This window comes from Diadema setosum, chromosome 16, assembly GCF_964275005.1.
Source record: "Diadema setosum chromosome 16, eeDiaSeto1, whole genome shotgun sequence".
NCBI lineage: Eukaryota > Metazoa > Echinodermata > Echinoidea > Diadematoida > Diadematidae > Diadema > Diadema setosum.
This window is the reverse complement of record NC_092700.1, coordinates 10739836-10761148: the sequence shown is the minus strand read 5'-3', so window position 1 is coordinate 10761148 and position 21313 is coordinate 10739836. Positions and strand designations below refer to the sequence as shown.

The following is a 21313-nucleotide window of genomic DNA, read 5'->3' as shown; positions in this document are numbered from 1 at the left end:
AGCGTACGGATTACTCTGTGCATCGTCTATTGCAAACACTCGCGCAGTGGTAAGAAAGGTTGATGTGTACACTGAACGCTTGAGTATGTTGTACAGGGTGCTATTGTATTCATTTTCTTCCTTCCTTCATGTCCTTATTGCCTTGGTTACAGTGTAATCACGTCGAGTGCAACTTACAAACACAGTGTCTCCTCTTCCCGCGTAAAACGCTATCGTCCGTCATTTCTGTTTTCGTGGTTTTCGTGGTTTTTCTACAAAATCTATGCACATGTATTTTTGACAGGATGGACAGCTTGGGAAATCCTCGATTAAAGTAGGGTTCATCAATTATGGTGTCGTCACAACTATCTTAGCCTTACTTCCAGCTGGTTGTCCGTTCATTCATTCATTCATTCATTCATTCATTCATTCATTCATTCATTCATTCATTCATTCATTCATTCATTCATTCATACATTCATTTTATTTCCACACGGTCACTTGTTTCAGCCACAGGCTGTTCTTCAACAAGTCCGTGCAACTTGCAAACGCAGTGCAAACGCAAACACGGTGTTGTCGGCTTCAGAGTCGAATTTCAACAGCCTTAGACTATGCTGATCGCTTTAGTTTATCATACGATTATTGAGGGCTTTAAGAGAAAATGATTTGTTGGAGAAGATATTGAAAAGAATGTTTACGTCAGTTGGATGGAATAAAATATGATTAGAATGCTATTGGTTTTTTTTTTTTAATACAGCAATGAAATAAGAGGACATTTTGAAGCGAGGCTATCTGGATGTTAACAATACGCCGTCTCTCGACAGAACACCAGACTGTTATTGTTCCATCCTGCTTTTCTATAAAAGTGTCAAAATATACAGTGCGGAAAGAGGGGAAAATGCCACTAGTATGGAAAGAAAGAGAAAGAGAGAGAGAGGGGGGGGGGGACAGAGCAGGGTGTAGGAAGTGTTGCGCTTCCTTGAAATATACTTATAGATATATCACACCTCTCGCTGTTCAATTTATACGTGGGTTTGCGAGAACACTTGACCATTTAAGTTCAGTGAATACGGCAGTGAATATAGCAACAGCAAAAATACAATGGTGAGATATCATACGAGCGACAGTTCCTTGTAACAGGAGAAAACGACCGCTTTGTTACCGCGTGAAGTTTATAGAACGGCTTGGAACAGTATGGACTCGGATTCCACAGAGCTGAAGACAATTTCCAATAAGGTATGTTCGCCTTGATTCAAAGTGATATAAAAAGTCATGTATAGTACCGATTCACAGTGGCAAGGCGTGGTCCTTGAACTTGCCATGTTTGTGTGCTGTCAATATTTGCAGCATCAAAATTTATGTGTATTTTACCCTCTCTTGGTTTGTCGACGACATTATGAGCAATTCTCTCAATTCCACTTCAGACATGAGCAAATATATAGGAACTCGTAGATTATGACTATACGGAGTCACGATTCAAGCATATTGGTCGATTGATGAATTAAGACAGACTTTTGACACACAGTCCTCTGTTCGGAGTGACAAGTTAAGGTAGTGCGTGGATTCCGGGTTTGACTCTATTCTTGGGCGTAACGAACCTATTAGTCGGTGGTTGATGACGGTTAATTTTCCTGCCAAAGATTCTATAGACGGAAGTTATTACAAAAACTAATAATTTCCAGAAGTTGAGACAAATTCGTTTGAAAAGACTTGGCTCGGGCAAGAGTTTCCACATCAATGATTATGACATTTTTATTTTTGTAATTCATAAGATTTAACCTTAAGCTCTACTTATTTTAGTCACTCAAATATAAGAGCAGTGTAACAGTGACCCATCAGGCCGCGATGAGTTCTTACATACGTGTACCGGGTGTGTGTATGTGTGTGTGTGTGTGTGTGTGTTTCATTTTGATCTCTTTTTGGCCTCGCATATCTTGAAATTTCAGTCAAATTTTGTTACTGAATTCATACATTGCAAAATATACAATATAAATGGTATAGGAATTCTGAAAAATTGTTAAATAAAAAGACTTTCAATAAATGTCATTAACAAACATGTAGATACAGAGTTTCCGTTCAATAATTATTTTTCAGGTAAAGGCATACCTGTATAATAATGCTCCTCATTTTGTATACTGCTACTCTCGTCCATGATGCACAACTGTCAGTGTTAATTCTTTAAAATAGATATCAATAATATTCTGCATTTTGCAGGGCTCTGTTCCCGAACCTGGTAAACTCCACGTCGGGATGCACGAAGACCCGACATCGAAACACCGGACCTCGTTGAAGCAACTTTTCAGCCCACGGCAGAGGTCGTCGTACGACGTCCAGCGAGCATCGCAGCGGCTCGAGCAGGACAAGCCACCGGGCGAGCTACGGATCGACGTGGGAGAGGCTCAGGCTAACTCGCTCCTCGCTGAAGCTTCTCCGAATAATAAGGTTTGTTGTCTGCTACGCAGTCCTTCTACCTGGTCTTATTGCTATTGCATGACAAATTTCAAAAGGCAGATTTGACCCTTTTTAATGTCACCTGTTAATGATTGCTAACTGAAGGGACAGTGGAGCGACTCCAGATGTGGTAGACCACCGTCAATCTGTCACACGTGGATTGGTAATGATCATGAGAACTGCAGATGCTATAGATATCCGGATATAACTATATGGGTTCCCTTTCTTTCTTTCCTTTTTCCATTTTCATACCGCCTAACCAACAGGGCTATATACTCGCTTACGCACTCACTTACAGTAACTTCTGTATTGCTTTTATAGTAATGCATGCATGATGATACTGCGTTATAACCAAGAAGACATAATTGTTATTATCTTGCCTTTGTGTTTGACCATTGTTGGGATACACTGAGACTGATGAGCAAACTATTCCTGACGTCACGTAAAAGAGAGCTGAAATACGCGACTCGATCCTGAATTTCGATTTCTTGTTTGATATGAAACCAGGAAGGAGAGGACATGCCCCTGCAGAGGTTTGCCAGCGACTCATCCCATCGCCTCGGCGTCGAATTGGTGGAGTTACCAACGACTGAACACAGGGGGTCTTGGATGCATTGGGTAAACTCGAATCGGTCGTCGTACAACGTGCGCGGAGCCTCGCTCAAGGCCCGGCAGGGTGCTGGGGAGGATGACGACACAAGCCAGGTCGTCGACAGTCAGGAAACCGAGGACGAGGACGATGATGACGTCGCTGTATGCAAAAAGGGGAATCGACTCAACCGATGCTGTGTGGTCGTCATCCTAGTCATCTTCATTATCGCTGTGTGCGGCTTACTTGTTTTCTTGACTACGTACCACGCAGGTAGGTAGGGTTGGCCTCATATACATGTATAGTTAGATGTAAAGATGCTGAAAGAACGCTGATTTCAGTGTTTTCACAGGAACGAAATCTTACTCATTATAATGCCTTCTTTCTCCACGAAATTTGCTGCTTTCAAATATTTTGTGAACACCGCGCCTTGTGTTTAAGAAGGAAGGACTTTTTTTTTTAATTTTAAGTTCAGTTCCACACGATGGTCAATATAGATTTAATGAATAGATAAGGTTTGATGCCAAACTGCAAAATTAACCGAAAGAAAGTTATTGAACTTAAAGGGGATGCTACAGATTCAGTTGAGATGGGGCCACAGGTTTCCAATGTGTTTTGATGAGGATTTTTTTTTTTTAGATAATGAGAAACCCCTTATGAAATATGAAAGAGTATTATAATTGTAAGAGGAATTCGCAGTTTATTTGATGAAACTTGGTTTTGAAATGGCTAATATATCGAAAACAAAGCAATCCTAATAAAAGGTGGGACTCATCTTTAATTTAAAATCGTTTTGTTTTACTTTGTTTTTTAATATCGCAGCCATTCCAAAATCGATTTTCATCAAATGAAATTTGAATTCCTGTTAGAATTATATGCTCTTTAGCATTTCATAGAGTGGTTTATAAGCATCTTGCAAAAGTTAAAGGCTGAATCATCACCTCCAGCAATACTATACCCTCCATTTAAAGGTTCTAATAAGAGTGACAGTAGTTGTAAACGCATATTTTTAATGCAAATATAGATAAGATGATGACGTCGTAGAAACCCAATTCTCTCAGTGACCTACATTCATCTCACTTAATTATTTTTGTTGTCACATAAAATACAACAAAAAGGTAATAAAAAAGTTTATCCTTTGCGTCAGATTAATGTTGTGTTCCCATAATCTTGTAGCAATTATAATTTTCAGTGAGGAAATGTTCATAGTTGTTAATTCATTACCCAAAGTGTGATTATTATTTTTTATCAACAACCCTTCGTGTGCACAAACTGATCTGGGAGGTGAGAGTTCGTGACATCATGATTTAACTAAATTGTATAAGATATCATGACCGTATTATGGTAGTGTAAAATGGCTTCGTTCGGAGGGGAAACTGTTGAATATTCATGACTCTCTTGCTTTGTCCAAGTTTCATAGAACTACTTTGATTCTGTGTGTCTGATATCGCCCTTTTGATTAAAGATAATTTGAAGGGGTTAGCGTTACAATTGACCGAGAGTTCTGATTCTCCATAGGGGTGACGAAAGGTCAACTGAGATATAGATACAGCGCTCATTATTCTTTTGACTTATTGTAATAGATGATCTCTACAAGCAGTGACTGCAGTCTCGTTATCTGAACATTAGAGGGCGCTCTTCTCAGAGTGGCAGCTTCATGCTGAACCTCCAGTTCTCACGTAATTTTGACAAAGATGGTAGCAACTCATCAGAATTGCACAGCACATATATATATATATATATGGGTAAATCCTTGTGAATTGACTGCAAATTTGATGATTAAAACCTGACAAGAATGTGCTCATGATTGTTTCATATCAGTTCACAACGCTCAAGAAGTGCCTGTCGACTCGTCTTCTACGGAAACCAGTAAGATGATAACTCAATATTGTATTTCATTTCGTTTTGTACAATAATTTCATTTTGTCCACTTTTCGAAAATGTTAGGCATGCATTGCATGTGACTACCCGTTTTGTAAATTATTGATTTACGCTCACCGAGCTAACTTTCATCACTTGGATTTGACTGTGATTAGTGTAATACATTGGGAAAGGTGTTATATGTAGTTTTTTGTTTTGTTTTTTAAACTGGCCGTTATTATCACGAACTAACGAAAGACGGGAGATATTAATGAAAAACTAATGTTCTTCGGATTGATAATTGGCTTGGAAAGTTTCCATCTTCAGACTGCGTCACAATTTCTTGGATTCCTTTTCCCGACCGTTATCCGTTTCCGCGTGTCCTGACAATCTTTTTTTTTTTCTTCTTCTTCTTCTTCTTTTTTCTCCATTCTCCAGTGCACACGTGCCTTGCCGATGAAATCTGGTGCGGCTCTCCCACCGAATCGTCACACTGTATCCCGGGCTCATGGCGGTGTGACGGGGAGCTGGACTGCTCGACAGCTGTAGACGAACGAGACTGCGACGGTAAGAAGTAGACCTACAAACTTTCGTCATTAACGGGGAAAAGAAAAGAAGAAGGAGGAGGAGAAGGAGAAGTAGAAGAAAGAAAGAAAGAACGAAAGAAAGAAAGAAAGAAAGAAGAAAGAAAGTTCAGCCTTATATGCAAATTAGATGACGCAATAATGTCGTGATCTCAAAAGTCTCAAATTGCGCGAGCTTTCGAATCACTACGCTAATCTTACGACGCGCCTGCAAGAAAGAAAAAAAAAATGCGCCATGGAGTTGTTCCCTTTGGTTGTTCCCAGTCGAGTTCGACCGTCATCCAATCCGGCATAGCAGGCGCGTAATTATAGTAGAGTAATGAATCGAAAGCTTGCTATTGACTAGCACACAAATCATTTTCTATGTTCCCCTTGTTGATATGAAATACTGTAAAACACGATATATTCGCGGCATGAAACTTTCGCGTGCATTTTGATTTCTTGAATTTCGGCACTCGCGAAATTCGCGAAATTAAAATGCACGCGAACATTCCTCGTTTTACAGTAAATGTCAGCAACAACAGCAACAACAACAAATCATTCGCTTCAAATCTTTGTCGTGATGCAGCTTGTGGGGAAATAGAGCATAGTTGTTATTAAAAAGATACAAGATTCTAATGACATTCACTGTGCAGAAAGTAAGTTATTATTATTGTTATTATTATCATCATTATTATTATCATTATCATTATTATTATTATTATTATTATTATTATTATTATTATTATTATTATTATTATTATTATTATTATTATTGTTATTATTATTATTGTTATTATTATTATTTATTCGGCTTTCAATCACAAACATCATATTACATTTTTCGAAATCAGAGCATACACTTCTTCAGTTGATTACTTCATATCCTTAGCCCATCCATAAGAATGCTACCGATATCCCTGTTGAAACATAACATTTAATGACTTCCATTATTCTATAAGTCGAATTTTCGGTTGAAACTTCATTCAGTTATGGACTCTATTTGTCAGATTTGACTTTCTTTCTTGAGGGTTTTTTTTTTTTTCTTTACTTGATTTTGAACATGTTATTGCCCTCTAAATACTCAACAGGTCCCACATTGGATTTCTCCGTGGAAAGGGCAATTTCTTGCAAAAATCTACGCGAAAATTTCAACCAGTCGTGTACTCGAGGAGGACTCGACCCTGATCGCTGCGGGTACATCCCCCAGTGCCAGGCGGACGGAAAACTGTGGCTGCGACAACAGTGTACTGTCGATAATCGGAGCTGTTGGTGCGTCGACACTCGGAATGGACGAACAGTGGCGGGCACACTTATGGGGGCGGACATTATCAGCGACGACATGTTGTTTATTAGCTGCCCGGCGTAATATTCGCAGGTGAATAACGTGAGATAATAATGATATACGTAATATATCTCTCACTGTGCAGGAAATTAAAAATCACACCGCGCAAAGACAAACATTATCTGACTGAGCTTAAGTAATTTGCATTGAATGGTATTTGGGGTCAACAATTTAATGGGGTGGGGTCCGCTCGAAATTGATTTATTCGGGCCTTGTATTGTCATCATTATTATTCAATCGATATTCTTTTGGAGGAAGTCCTGGAGGAGAAAAGAGTTGGAGGACTGATACAGCATATTATACTCATTTCTGTTCTCTTCTTTCTCTATTTCTCTCTCTTTCTGTCTTTTTCCAGCCCTCTGTCCTCTCATTCTCTCGTTCTATCACAGCGTTCTGTTTGAAATTTTCACTTTCATTAAATCAGGGAGATGGGACTTCTCCCTGATTAAATCATGTAGATTTCACTTCTCCCTGATTAAATCATGTAGATTTCACTTCTCCCTGATTAAATCATGTAGATTTCAGTGCATGCTCCAGTTAAAACTGTTCTCTCCAGAAAAGTGTTTATTCCTCTTGATATGTATCTATATACTATCTACCTATCTAGGCCCTATTTATCTATCTAGATATATGCATATAATTACATGGATAGAAAGATAGATAGATATATATATATATATATAGATAGATAGATAGATAGATAGATAGATAGATAGATAGATAGGTAGGTAGATAGATAGATAGATAGATAGATAGATAGATAGATAGATAGATAGGTAGGTAGATAGATAGATAGATAGATAGATAGATAGATAGATAGATAGATAGATAGGTAGGTAGGTAGATAGATAGATAGATAGATAGATAGATAGATAGATAGGTAGATAGATAGATAGATAGATAGATAGGTAGGTAGATAGATAGATAGATAGATAGATAGATAGGTAGATAGATAGATAGGTAGATAGATAGATAGATAGATAGATAGATAGATAGGTAGATAGATAGATAGATAGATAGATAGGTAGATAGATAGATAGATAGATAGATAGATAGATAGATAGATGAGACGGTAGTATTACTCTCCTCCCTCTTTCATGCTTCATCTCTTTCCCCCTCTCTCTCTCTACATATGAAGAGTTTGATTGCAAAAACCGATAAGTCCATATTTGTCAAATGGAGATATTTGCGATTGAAGGTCAAGAAAAATAAAGAGAATAATAAGAAAATTTTTGCTTCTTTTGACCATAACTTCAAAAATGTACCTTTATATGTAGTGACCAATATATCATTTAAAAGGTATTATTTTGCACTTTATGACAGAGACCGTACTTCAAAATCTTAAAAAATGGACTTATCGGTTTTTGCAAACAAACTCTTCATATATATATACCTCAATATATCATATCTCTCACTTTCTTTCTACAAATCATATACTATATTTCTTTCTTTTATCTCTTTTCCTTTATTCCTTAAAATATCTCTCCTCCTTTCCCTCCCGAGCCAAGGTACATTTACAGTGATGTCTTTTGTCTTACAGTACAGAATTGATGATTGTTCTGTGAAAAGTTCACTGTACCATGCAAACTACAAAGAAAAATTGATTTCAGACACTAAATACTTAGACCTCGCAGGCTAAAAGCTATCAACATGAAAATGATTGTGTTTGGCTTGGTTTTTTTTTCAACTGTGTGATATTACACGTGTTAAAAAATTTAGTGTGGAATTGTCAAATATTCCGTGTGACATGCTTTTGTTTTGTTTTTCCATCTAGAGGCTGCTCATGCCTTTGCTATTTGATGCAAATTAAAAGAAAAAAAAAAGGTAAATAACTGTGAGTCTCTGCATGTTTCTCCAGTGCTATGTCAGAAGCTGCTGTAGCATTTCATCTAGTTTCCAACACTCAAAAATATTATACATCATCGTACACGATACAAGCTATACAAACCAATCAAAGCCAGTATGAATACACATGTGAAAGTATACAGTGAATGTATATATGCAGTATTTATTTAAAAATTTCAAAACCAGAAAAGCATTTATTACTGTACAAAATTCCGTGGGCAAATGCTTTTCTGCTTCTGAACCATAAATTATTGATTTAAAACTTGGTATAACATCATAACACAAAAACAATGATAAACAAACAAAACCAGTTGTAACACTTAATCTGATGCATTCCAATCTGGGCTGGTACACAGCACAAAACTTTCCTGACGTACAACTGGTTGCTGGTGCCCAAGTTTGTGAGATTGCAACAAAGAGTAGCTGCAGACTTGGTACTTTATGTATTGTAGTAAGAGGTGAATTGTGACCTGCATCCATGTTTAACTTGACACACTATTTGTATATTATGTGTAACAGTAACAAGATGGTCATTTATTCCTGTTTTCTTCAGTTTCTCTACAGTTACACCAAGATAATGGATGTGATATGTTATTCTGCACAGAAGTTGTCATCAATGTTTAATGCTCACCACCTTATGCAACCTGCTGCCAACTCTGATCAAATCTTAGAAAATGATGAACTGATGTGAAAAATTAGCACAACTCAGACATATATCACTTCAATCGATGTATCAAAATTTGATTCCAATGCGCTTTTTGAATACAATTCAAACTCAAAAGATAAATAGTCATCGTAGTTGCATCTCATTTTCCACTTGATCAATTTAGAAATGCAAACAATGTGACTCACCAGCTAAAACAATCTTGATCATGTAATGACATTCTAATATGCAAGAGAGAGCCAACTGCCAAAGAAATCTATATAATAGAGAGTTTGAAAGAAGCAACACCCTGAGAATGTCAGTTTGAGGATTGCTGTCATGTACATACCATTTTTTTTTCTTTGAAGAACTAAGCCATGCATTCCATCCTTTATATGACTAGAAATTCATTATGATATATCAAACCACCTTTGACAAGTGATGCCCAAATAACTTAAATGCAGAAGTGTACCTTTAAACCACTAGGAATGTAACAGTTGTCACATTGTAACTCTCAAGAGGTTATAGACCATACATCAACAGGTCAACAGTCAAATTATAGTCTGTCAACTAAGAACCATCAAGGTGTAAACACAAGACTGTATGTGTTGACATTTTTTTTTAATGTGACAATGTAAACATTTCATCCCTTTGCATTTAGATATTGTATATTGCTTGACTAACATAATCGCTTTGGAAGTCAAAGAAATTCAGCACAGTATGATGTTACAAGCACCAAACGCTTATGGACGGTTTGAAAGGAAAAGAAAACACGTAGCATTATTGTAGTCAAGTTACAATATTCTGCCATGTTAAAAACGGCATGAGACTTTTTGCTCCACAATTCACTACATACTGCTTTGTCTTTGATTCATTGTATTAAGTTCAGTTAAATGGCCTGTGGAACTTTATAATTTGTATAAGTGCAAAAAGTGAAATAAAACAAGCTTGACTGAAAAACTTATTTATAAGTTCTGTGTACCTTACATGAAGTACCATATCTATATGTTTGTATTTTTGTATTAAAAAATCCTGAACTTAAATTCTCAGATGTAACTGTTTTTGAGGATGGTCACTGCAGCTAAAAAATTAAAGTGACCCTATCTATATATGCAGCTGGATGCACAAATCTGTGTATCTGCTACTCTTTCTGGGTATACAGTATGCACAAACTACACCACAAAAATACATGTATGTCTGTTTTTGTAAAGTCAATTTTGTACAACAAAAACAGTACCACATGGGAAGCACCTTAAGTCAAACAGTTACTCTTCTGATACTGGTAGCAAACATTACACACCCCACTTATTTTGATATACACATAAAGACAAATAGAAAGAGTAATAGAAATATAATCTGCTATTCATTTTCTCTGGCTTTGGGGGATATGAAATCACAAATATTGGATCTCATACTTTTGCATATGTTTCCTGTTGGTGGTAGACCCTGCATAGACCAATTATTGCTATTGTTGAACACAAACCTGTCCTGATAAAAGAGGACAGATATGTAAGCTATGTAGAGCATATCTTCAAAAGTAAGCACCTTTACTCTTGATTTCAACTTGACATATCTAATACTGGTTGACAATACTATGAAAGTGTGGACATTTGTGAATTTTTTTTTCTCTGAATATACACTACCAGATTTGAGTAATCTGATACTGTTACGGTCAAAAAAGGCACAAACCCATGTCCATAAGTATGCAGACTATATCAACTCCTATGTATTCTTTAATTTGACTTCCACTATCCTTATAATGGTACAGTCTGACCTTTACCCTTTCAGACACTTGCATGTCATATTTCAAAACCATATCTGTCACTATTTCTGCTTCATATCATATCTGATACTATATTGCAAAATCTATCTAATATTTATTCAGTTACCTACCAGACAACTGACATCGCCAACAAATGGGTGGACAGACAAACGGATTGAAAACTGACAAACACTTATGATATACATTACATCCAAGGTGGGGTTCAGAAGTCTCATCACACACATGGTTTCTAAGACAAATCCAACAAGGATCGGTTCCTTGTGGTACCTTCCATCATTAGTCAAAAGAATGCCTAAAACTCTACTGGAGTGATGCCACTGATCATTTTAAGATCCTCACAGTTCCTTTTACTTTATCCTTGCATTATTTTTGCCTTGCGCTTAACAAAAAGCATGACTGAGAAATAAAGTGGATTGTAGTATGATGTGTGTGCAATCACTTGTTTTTTTCCCATACAAGAGCACACACAAAAAAAAGGGTGTTTCAATTCACTTTTACCTGTAATGTACTCACTGGCTCTCTCAACATGGAGAAGCTTTGCTAATATATGGGGGAAGGCAGAGAGGGTAGTAACATATGGACGGATTTGTGACAAAGCAACAGTACAAAAGTCACTCCCATTTTATGCCCCGTGCTACACCCACTCTGTATCCCATAGCAACGCAAAGCTATATTCATCACTGGCACTCCCATCAGCTGCACCATCACTCTCCAAGCAAATAAACAACTGCCAGACATCCCAAACTTGTCTCTGAGCACAGCACAGAATTCATATTGAGATTTAAACGTATAGTTACACAAACAAGCGATATATGAATTTGCCATTTGCTATGTACAGGATGAAACCGATGGGAAATCGTCAAATATATATTTTATGAACAGTTCTCATTATACATGTATTTGATTGGATATGGAATGTCCATCATTCTAAGACCTTAGCTAAAGATGAGATGGCTTTCTTGGAGCCCGATGAGGTGCCCAGGTAGGCGTGGCAAGTGATCTTCATGTGGGCTCGGCTGACTTCATTGATGTCTTTTAGCTGAGCAAGGTCCATCCGGTACCAGTCGTGCTTGGTGCGGTTGGCATCGTACTTCTGCCTGTCCTGGGAATTGCTGCTGTATTTTGTATGCAGATCCTCCCTATGGTGGTCAAAAGTATCAAACACCAATCCAGATCTTAAAAATCTATTCTTTTATGGCTCTTTGTTGCTGGACTTTTGGCGCTATTAAAACCTGCCGATTATCAGGCTGTCCATAATCAGCCTGATAATCGCCTGAAATTAATGCTTTTCTTGTTTCATTCTACTTTAAAAGTTCCGGACTAGTTACATTTGTACTGTTTTGTATTTGCACTGATTAGAAATAACTGATGAATGAATAAAATAAACAGAACACCTGTAAAAAAAAAAACCCAAAAAGCTTCACAATAAGGAACACCATTCAAACATGGGCTTTAATACTTTCTATATATGAAATCATTGAAATACTGGTCCATTTTCAAACATTTCTTTGAATTCCACAGGATAGCATTTTATCAATTTGAATCAGACAGGCCTATTTGACTCCCTGCTTGTGCCTATAATCTGTTATTCCTTGACAAGCATTTTCCAGTTGAGTTCTACAACTATACTTTGGCTTCCCGGGTTACAATTGATCTCAAAGAAGTAATACCATGTTCCAAATTGTGACTCAATAGTTGAAATGGGAAATGGAAATTCTACAGAAAGTATCAATCATCAACATTTTCAAGACTGTCTCTATGGTGGCTCCATTTGGCTTACCTCAGTTTGGGGACATCCCCCCAGTTCAGCTGTCTTTCCTTTGCCATCTGGGGTCGGTTGAACTTGACCACTGGCCACCTGGGCAGCCTGGTGCTCCCCTTGGCTTCCCGGGCCTTCTCTCCACGGACTATCTTCGGACTGTAATCAAAGTCAGAGCACCGGGGATACCTCCATTAACACATACACAATATATCATATTTTGATTCAGTAAATATTTCTGCATATACAACTGCTATTTAGGGTCATGCATACACTTATAAGTTGCACATTCCAGATCATATCTTTGGACTTGACTACATACACATACATGTACATAAGAAGTGGTCCATCTTTAGGATTATTTTTTTCATATCAAATCCGAAATTATATTTGTGACATTTGTTCTATTTTTGCTCTACCTGTTTTTTTTTCACTTGTTTTTACTTTATTTCATGCTGCTCTTTATTGTTAGTTTGTTCTTGCAATTTGACTATGAACTGTACTGTAATAAGGCACTTTGAGCACCCAGCTTTAACCCGTTGAGGACGGATTGATTTTGCTACAACACGCATTTCCCATAGACACTTGCCTGAGTATACTCGGGACTCGTCCTCATTAAGGTAGATATAAATACTCACATTATCTTTGTCCTTAACAATATCAGTGCCACCAAAACCAGTACTACCACCATCATCATCATTATCATCATCACCATTATTATCATTATCATAATTGTCCTGCTTATCAATTTTTGTACAATCCATCATCATCATCACAATCATCGGCATTACCATTATCATCATCATTTAATCAAACATTATGCATCTGTCCTGCCTATCAACTTGTATATACAATCTACAGATACTGTGTATATCATAGAACTCACACAACATGTTCTTCCCTGGGAGACCTGGGTGTGGAAACTGGTACTGCATCCAGGGACCTGTAGAATGGCAACAGAGAGAACATCATCTTAAATAATATCGTCTATTATGGAGATAATGGTATGATGACATATGATCCGTCCCAATTGGATGATGAACAAAACGGTTGATGACATTATTAAAGTTGTGCTTGTGATGTATTACAGTACCATGGGGAAAGTCTATGCTTATACTGGTAATGTGCGCTCAACAATGACCTATATATGCACAAGCATTATACAGGCTTATAGAAATGAACTACAATGTATAGGGTGTGCATGTATGTGCAGTAGGCCTACTTGAATAACAGCATTCTTTTGTTTAAATGCAAAATGATCGATATTCGTACCTTGGCTGTTTAGTGCGTGTTGATCATCACACATGAGCAAAGTCCAAAAGTTTCCAAGGGATTAACCCAATGAGGATTGATCTGAATCAGTATGCAGGTAAAACCTTGCTTCATGATATAATAAAAGCAGCCTACGGCATTTCTTGTGATATTTTTTCCCTAATCTGTTTGTGTGTATGATGATGAGCAAGTGAAGTGGGTGACTGCATGGCCACTTTTAAAAGTAAAATATGATTGTGGCAAGGGTATCTATATATTATACTCACTCGTCCATATTGTGGGATATCTCTGGATCAACAATACCAATCGCTGTCTTCCTAGTGATGTAGCCATGACGAACATGCTCCGGCTGAAAATGGGGGAAAATTGGATATATTCCGTTTACAAATATCCTTCAGATACGTGACATAATTTTGATGATTTATTGTTTTTCCTGATTTCAATTTAGACACCAACAACCGGGGAAAAAAATAATTATAGCAAAATAAAAATAAAAATGGGATCCAAATTCAACCGCACACTGCTAGACAGGAAACTGCAAATACTGGTACAGATGGTCTGAGGTACACTTGTAGTCTTCAGTTCAAATGGATTAGATATTCATCCCAAACTGCACTAAACTACACAGACAGGCAGCATAGTCTATCTCAAAACTTTGCTTCAAATTGTGAGTGTCACACTGGTGATGCATCATTTTTTTTTAATTTAACATCAATGAAATACATTTTATATGGCTTCAGGTCTGTTTAAAGCTGCTGATAAACTTTCATTAACTCCAGTACATGGCACACTGATGCAAAATTCTGGAAAATGCAAAACAATTCTTTGTTAACAGACTATATGGAACAGAACAGACAATAAAATATAATACACTGAAAATGTTAGGAGGGGTTGAAGCATTGGCAGTATTAAAGCTGTATGTTTGTACTTCATTTCTAGCTTACAACTTCTGAAGTAAGAAGGCATCCTCTAAAACTCCAAAGAACATGTAATGTTCCCCTGCTACGAGTAAATGCCAATACTGTTCGTTAAGACCATGGTGGGGTTAACAGTCATATTGGATAGCTTTCTTGCATTGGGTCTTTGGATATAAATCCTCTTTAAAGGGATGGTACAGTATTGGTGGAGATGAGAATTGGGCTTTAACTTTTTGCGAGATACCAAGAAAACACTTATGATATAGTACAGAAAGTACCATTTTAAGAGGAATTCAAAGTTTATTTGATGAAAATCCGGTTTTGAATGACTGAAACATCCAAAAACAAAGTAAAACAAACTGATTGTAATAAAGTGTCGGTCCCACACTTTATTAGAATCGCTCTTTTTTGGATATCTCAGCCATTTCAAAACCAATTTTCATCAAATAAACGTTGAATTCCTCATAGAATTACAAGCTCTTTCATATTTCATAAGAGGTATCTCATTATCACAGCAAAAAATGTTAGAGACCTGAAATTAGGTCTTAACCAAAACTATACAATCCCTTTAAGGTTTCAGCCCATCAAATGACACATTACTCACATAATCCAGTAGAAAGCTGACAGTGTATGTGTTGTAGTAGGGCTCTAAGCTGGTCCAGATGAAGGGGGTGTATTCCTTGCTGTAAGACAAAATTGAAAACATAAAATGTTGGACATCTGTAAAAGTTTGCATTCTGAACTACAAAGACTCGGATAAATATCAAGAAATATAGTATATTTATTGAGCAAAAAAAAAAAAAAAGAAAGAAAATATCAACCTAATATGGGCAGGCCATTATTAGGTGATGCAGGAGTTCTATTGCCTTTGTTGAGGACAATATCCTGCACTCATTTTCTACTACCACAATATGGACCACGGCAGGGCAACATTTCAATGTCTCGCTCAAGGGTAACTAATATCGTATGATTATCTTTCATTACGAGAAAAATCACATTGACACTGAATATGACTACACCTCTCTTGTTTCAATGTCAGAAATCAGAAGCAGAGTCAAATGTCATAACCAGATGATCACATGATTAATGGGCAGCCTTTTACTTTGAACACCAAAGCAACCCACTAGATGTCAAACAGTGGCGGATCCAGGAGGGGGCACACTGGATACGTGCCCCCCCCCCCCTTTAGATTTGTTTTTGAACAAAAGAAATAAACAGAAATAGAATAAAGGGGTGCATGTATGTGCCCCTATAATTTTGTGTTCTTTTTTTTTAAAGAAACCATTCTGGACAGCCAATTCTATTGCACTTAAGCCTTTTTTTTTTCCTTGTTAGGTGATTAATTCCGGAAGTGGTATGATAAAATACCTGTCAAGGTTTGTTTTGTTTTATTTTGTTTTGTTTGTTTGTTTGTTTTTTTTTTTGCTTAGTGGCACCAGAAATATAAACTGCTTTGCACTCAGCCCTTTAGGAATCCCTGAATCTATCCCAGTGTCAAATCAGTATGGATAATGGATCTTTTTTCTTCTTCTTTTTTTTTAGATTCACTGATTCTTTTTTTTTTTCCTGCGTATGAGATATCAGGCATAAACAAGTCAGTGGACCTGTTGAGTTAGACCCTAGCAATCAGAATTAAAGGGACTCACTATTCGGGATGTTTGATCCTCGTCTTCTCCACATCCAGGCTGTCACGAAGACGGTTGAACTCTGCTGCAATGAAAGCCTTATTCCTCTTGTCTCTTGGGCTGGCTTCATCTGATTACATGTAGATCAAACAAAAACAATTAAATGGAAACATTAGTCAAATACTAAACATATTTAACCTGTCAAATCTGAGCAACCATACATTGTACATCTGTGCTTTCATGCTGTATTCTTCCTTTTATGATTTTTATGATCCAATGTCAATATTTGAGATTGAGCTCTATTCTGGTCATATAACGGGTCACTGTTCATTTAAGTTCGTCGGTTGAGAATGATAAGGGCGTTAAGTTGCCACTAAACCCATAGTGTTCAAGACAACTTAACGCCCTTCTCATTCTCAACATACGAGTTAAGGAACACTTCATCAAAAATCTGTAAAATCCTGAAATTCATAACTGATCCATGGACTGGTAATACATTTTAGATGATTGAAAATAGATATATTTTTGCAATATACAGCAAATCTTTCTGTTTGCTTCTGATTTTGAGCAAATTAAATGACTTGTATCACTATCAGTTCCATCTAATTTTTGAAACTTCATACCAAAGTTATCGAATTATTAGAGCACTTGGCAGCATAACCGAATGAGTTTCACTGTGATCAAATAAAGAATTCACTCACCTTTTGCGCCTTCATCTTTCTTCTCTTTCTCTGCTGGAGGCTGTTCCTCTGCCTGCTGTTCTGATGAAACCTGAAATCAAAACATTGAAAAAATACATACACTGACTGACTGTACAATTGCACATTTTATATACCAACATGGTATCAGGATTCTTATTATTACATATGTATGCATTAAGAGTTCATTTCAAACAGTTGGCCCACTTGAACATTTCTTTGATAGGATAGTCGTGACTCAATCGTGTACAGGAGTGTACACAGAGATAGAGAGAGAGAGAGAGGGGGAGGGGGAGGGGGAGGAGGAGAGGGAGGGGGAGGGGTGGAGAGGTGGAGAGGGAGAGCAAGTGGAGAGAGGGGGGCATATTCTTTATCATACAATTGTACATTGTGCATTTTATTAATAGTGCATGAATACATGTCGCATCTATTGTGACTACACAGCTAATCCATTGTTGTCTTGCTGTCGTTATGGTAACTGCATGCTGCAGTTAAAAGTTGAGAGTGCTTTGCTACTATATAAACACGGTCATGGCCTTTACTAATTGTTGGATGTACATGGCTATAGTGTGACAGCTAATGATACATGAAATGTCAAACACCACAGAAGCAAGCTGATGAGACTTACATTAAATATGAGATGAGATTGACAGACAAACAGACAGACAGACAGTGGAAACAGATGATGAATAGAGATAGTGGAGAAAGAGGAACAGTGACTCAGTTGTAGAAAGAAAGAGGAAGAGATCCCACAAATCATATAAAACAAACATAGAGAAAAGAAAGGAAAATAGTTCCATGACATTTGCAGCTGCAACTATTGCTCCTACAATGTACAGCATTGTATGAAATATCAAACATGTATCAAACATAAATTCTAATCACAAACATGGCCCTAACCATCAATCCTATTCCTCACCTCAAACTCTACCTGACACCCTATCACAAGCCTAACCCTAACCTTAACCCTACGATATAAGTCCTTGGAGAAAATAAGACCGGAGCAATTGTCGCAAATGTCGTGTCACCAAGAAAAAGGACAAGAAGAAATACAAGAACGACGACCAACCAATTTTTATTCAATATTTTGTCGCTGATTTACATAAAAAATAACTGTTAAAAAAATCACAGCCCTATCTTATCCACTTTGAATTCACTTTTCATTCAATAATTCCCTTGCAAAGTTTGGTAATGAGATAATTCAATCAAAATCTAATGCCTTCTTTAAACATACAACTGGCAAAACTATAAAGCATTATTAGTGTAGTCTGGGACTGCTCATTATGTACAATGTGCACTTTGGATATACAGTACAAAAATTTGTACATGTAATATTGTATATTGATGGTAGGCCTACGTTGTACATACAATGTATTGTATGTGTAGGGAAAACAATGGCTGATGAACTTGCACAAAGTAAATTTATACGTATCCATCATTGAAAAGACTCATTTGTACAAATCTATGAGACTTATTATATTCAAAACATTGCTACAGACCGTAGTCAGCTATTCATTCATTAAACCACAACAGAATTCCCATGTTAAGCATAGTGTTGTCAAATTTATAGCAGTGTATCCATGAGGTTTATCTTGTTAGATCCTGGTAATCGCTTAAATGGCAGGTGTCAGAGATGATAGCTAACCTGGGAATCCATCCCTTCGTGAGTGATCACATATATTCTTTATTGATATGTACCTTTAATTGCTGTCAATACAGTTGGAAGTCAAGTGGATAAGCAAATTAACCGATTAGAAAGAGTACATATACCATTATAAGTACAGTACACGTAATCAAGCCCCCATTATAAAAGCTCACTTAATAATAGATTGTGATGACTGAGTGTACTCTTCTCTCACACCTGTGCGGACTACAGTATGTACGAGTGTACAAGCTGTAAGTGTATATCTCTCACTTTGTTAAGAGTGATTACTGTCAAAGCAACACCCATACCGTACTTAAAGGACGCTTCATGGTTTGTCAATGGCAATGCATTCTATCAGTTAAAGGCCCTGTCTACCTTTGAGAGCAGTGATTTAAAAGAATGTTCAAGATATCACTTTTGATGCATACAACTGTATGTGTACAGTTTGTAGGTCAGTTGTATCACAAAACATCCTACCATATATAAAATGTTTGCAATAAAGCCTAAAATATGGAGATATCACTATTTTTATTGATCTCTAACTGATGTTGACAGTTTAGTCTGGAAACATTTTTATTGTAACTATTGTTCACATTTTGTATAACTAACAATATTTAACATCGATTATACTGGTTCATTTTTTACACTGGTTGTTTCTATCCCAAACTCACATTTTAGAACTATTTTGAAGCACTAATGCTGAGTTTTTGTTTCATCTGCAAATGGTAAATTATGCCTTTCAAATGATTAGTTCTTCTGAACATTTTTAACTTGGTTGATATGCAGTAGAATGGCTGGAATGTAACGAAACAAGATATACTAATATACATCATACAACTACAAAGGTGTATATTCGAGAGTATTTGGGGGGAAAAAAAGAAGAAGAAATGATGGCACTAATACTATGTAGTATATGATCAGCTGACATACAGTGTATATAAATAGGAGTAATGGTTGCTCTGCAAGTGTTTAATGTCATGCTAGGAATTGAAGTACAAGGTTGTGATTGATTGTCACACTTTTTTTTTCCTTATTGTTGGACTTTGATACAAAATTTACCTTTTTCATGCTGATCTTGGTTCTTTGCTATAAATAGTAATGCTTCAAAATGTGTACTTTCCATACGTAATGGATGCATGCTCTTTAAGCTACAGTACCTCAATTGGGCATCAAGGGTTCCACAGGTGCATAGTACACTGTATCTCAGCCTGAACCCATTTTCTGTTTAAACATAGACCCATCACTATACAGAACATGCTCAGTGATGTTAACATTATACTGGTACACTGTATGTATGCAATTGGGACCAGCATGCTGCAATACTATACACAAAAGTGCAAGTTAATATACAGGTTGTATTTATAATAAAAGAAGTGTGGTAGCCTACATGTAGCACAATTGTAAACGTGCACACTGTTTGGAACCGGGCATTCAATCTAAAATATTACATGTATTCCTATATACATGCTGGTATTAGTAAAACAATTGGTACACATGTGTCATTTTAGAAATACTTGCTAAACCCATACCCATTTTTTTTTTCCAGCAAAGTATCAATTTGACGAGCTGGTTGATTGAGCGTGTATTTGAACTTTGGGACATGTGTGAGGCCACTAAGTGATGGTGCATGCAAGACATGATATTTACACAATAGTACATAATATACATGTACAATTGTATGTTAAGAAGAACATGGCATACATTAAATTGTACATGTACTTTTGAGCTTCTTTATTAGATAAGTAATCATTGCAATCAAGCATCAATTTATCCACTTATTTCTGTTTACTTGGTGAGCAGGATAACTCATTCATACACTATTCACTAGTTCTATACAACAGAAAGCTACACAGCACAAGAACTGCGGACCGTCTATTCCACATACGAACACTCTGAAACTTCACAAAGAAAAAAAGTGCGTAGAGACAAAGAAATAAGCCCTACTTACTTCTTCTTTTTCTTGATCTGACATGTTTATGATATTTCCGTCTGACACGATGCAATTATTTGTCCACACCTCGAAATCGTGTTCCTAAACTGCAAGATATACCGGGTTCGTGCACCTGTTGCAGTTGTTGGTAGGGGTAAAGTTGCGTTACGATGCTGCGAAACAGGGGCAAAGTTCCAGTGAGATTACCCTACATGCGATGCGTGTGATTTAGCATTGCTGTGGTGAATAGGTCCGGTGCGCGTGTATGCCGACGTAAACAATAGCAGCGGTAGCGCCATAGCAACGGCGCGCCCATTGACAAGTTGTTATAATCAATCCGGGCGGAACTTCAGTAGCTGCTTGCATGCTACCCAACCCCGCTGACTCCCCACATACACATAGCGCAAAG

The 21313-nt window shown here is 37.0% G+C and overlaps 2 protein-coding genes across 2 annotated transcripts; one reads left to right on the top strand and one right to left on the bottom strand.

The window, feature by feature from the left end:
• Nucleotides 1-1173: 1173 nt before the first annotated feature.
• Nucleotides 1174-6811, top strand: LOC140239534 (uncharacterized). Its single transcript, XM_072319369.1, has 6 exons — nucleotides 1174-1215; nucleotides 2194-2421; nucleotides 2938-3292; nucleotides 4841-4888; nucleotides 5318-5446; nucleotides 6534-6811. The coding sequence occupies exons 1-6, from the start codon at nucleotides 1174-1176 to the stop codon at nucleotides 6809-6811; spliced, it is 1080 nt and encodes a 359-aa protein (XP_072175470.1).
• Nucleotides 6812-11632: 4821 nt separating this feature from the next.
• LOC140240007 (uncharacterized) lies at nucleotides 11633-21106 on the bottom strand. The gene is made up of 8 exons (XM_072319817.1): nucleotides 20923-21106; nucleotides 17333-17402; nucleotides 16653-16761; nucleotides 15611-15689; nucleotides 14356-14438; nucleotides 13704-13760; nucleotides 12839-12976; nucleotides 11633-12197 (listed from the first exon to the last, which is right to left on the bottom strand). The coding sequence occupies exons 1-8, from the start codon at nucleotides 20944-20946 to the stop codon at nucleotides 11981-11983; spliced, it is 777 nt and encodes a 258-aa protein (XP_072175918.1). The 5' UTR covers nucleotides 20947-21106; the 3' UTR covers nucleotides 11633-11980.
• Nucleotides 21107-21313: the final 207 nt, after the last annotated feature.

Coding starts and splice junctions, on each gene's coding strand:
- LOC140239534 (XM_072319369.1), top strand. CDS start 1,174: ATGGACTCGGATTCCACAGAGCTGAAGACAATTTCCAATAAG. Junction 2,422..2,937: donor AAGCTTCTCCGAATAATAAG/GTTTGTTGTCTG, acceptor ATATGAAACCAG/GAAGGAGAGGACATGCCCCT. Junction 5,447..6,533: donor AGACGAACGAGACTGCGACG/GTAAGAAGTAGA, acceptor AATACTCAACAG/GTCCCACATTGGATTTCTCC.
- LOC140240007 (XM_072319817.1), bottom strand. CDS start 20,946: ATGTCAGATCAAGAAAAAGAAGAA. Junction 13,761..14,355: donor ATATCCCACAATATGGACGA/GTGAGTATAATA, acceptor GCCATTCTACAG/GTCCCTGGATGCAGTACCAG. Junction 12,977..13,703: donor CCCAGGGAAGAACATGTTGT/GTGAGTTCTATG, acceptor CTTTGATTACAG/TCCGAAGATAGTCCGTGGAG.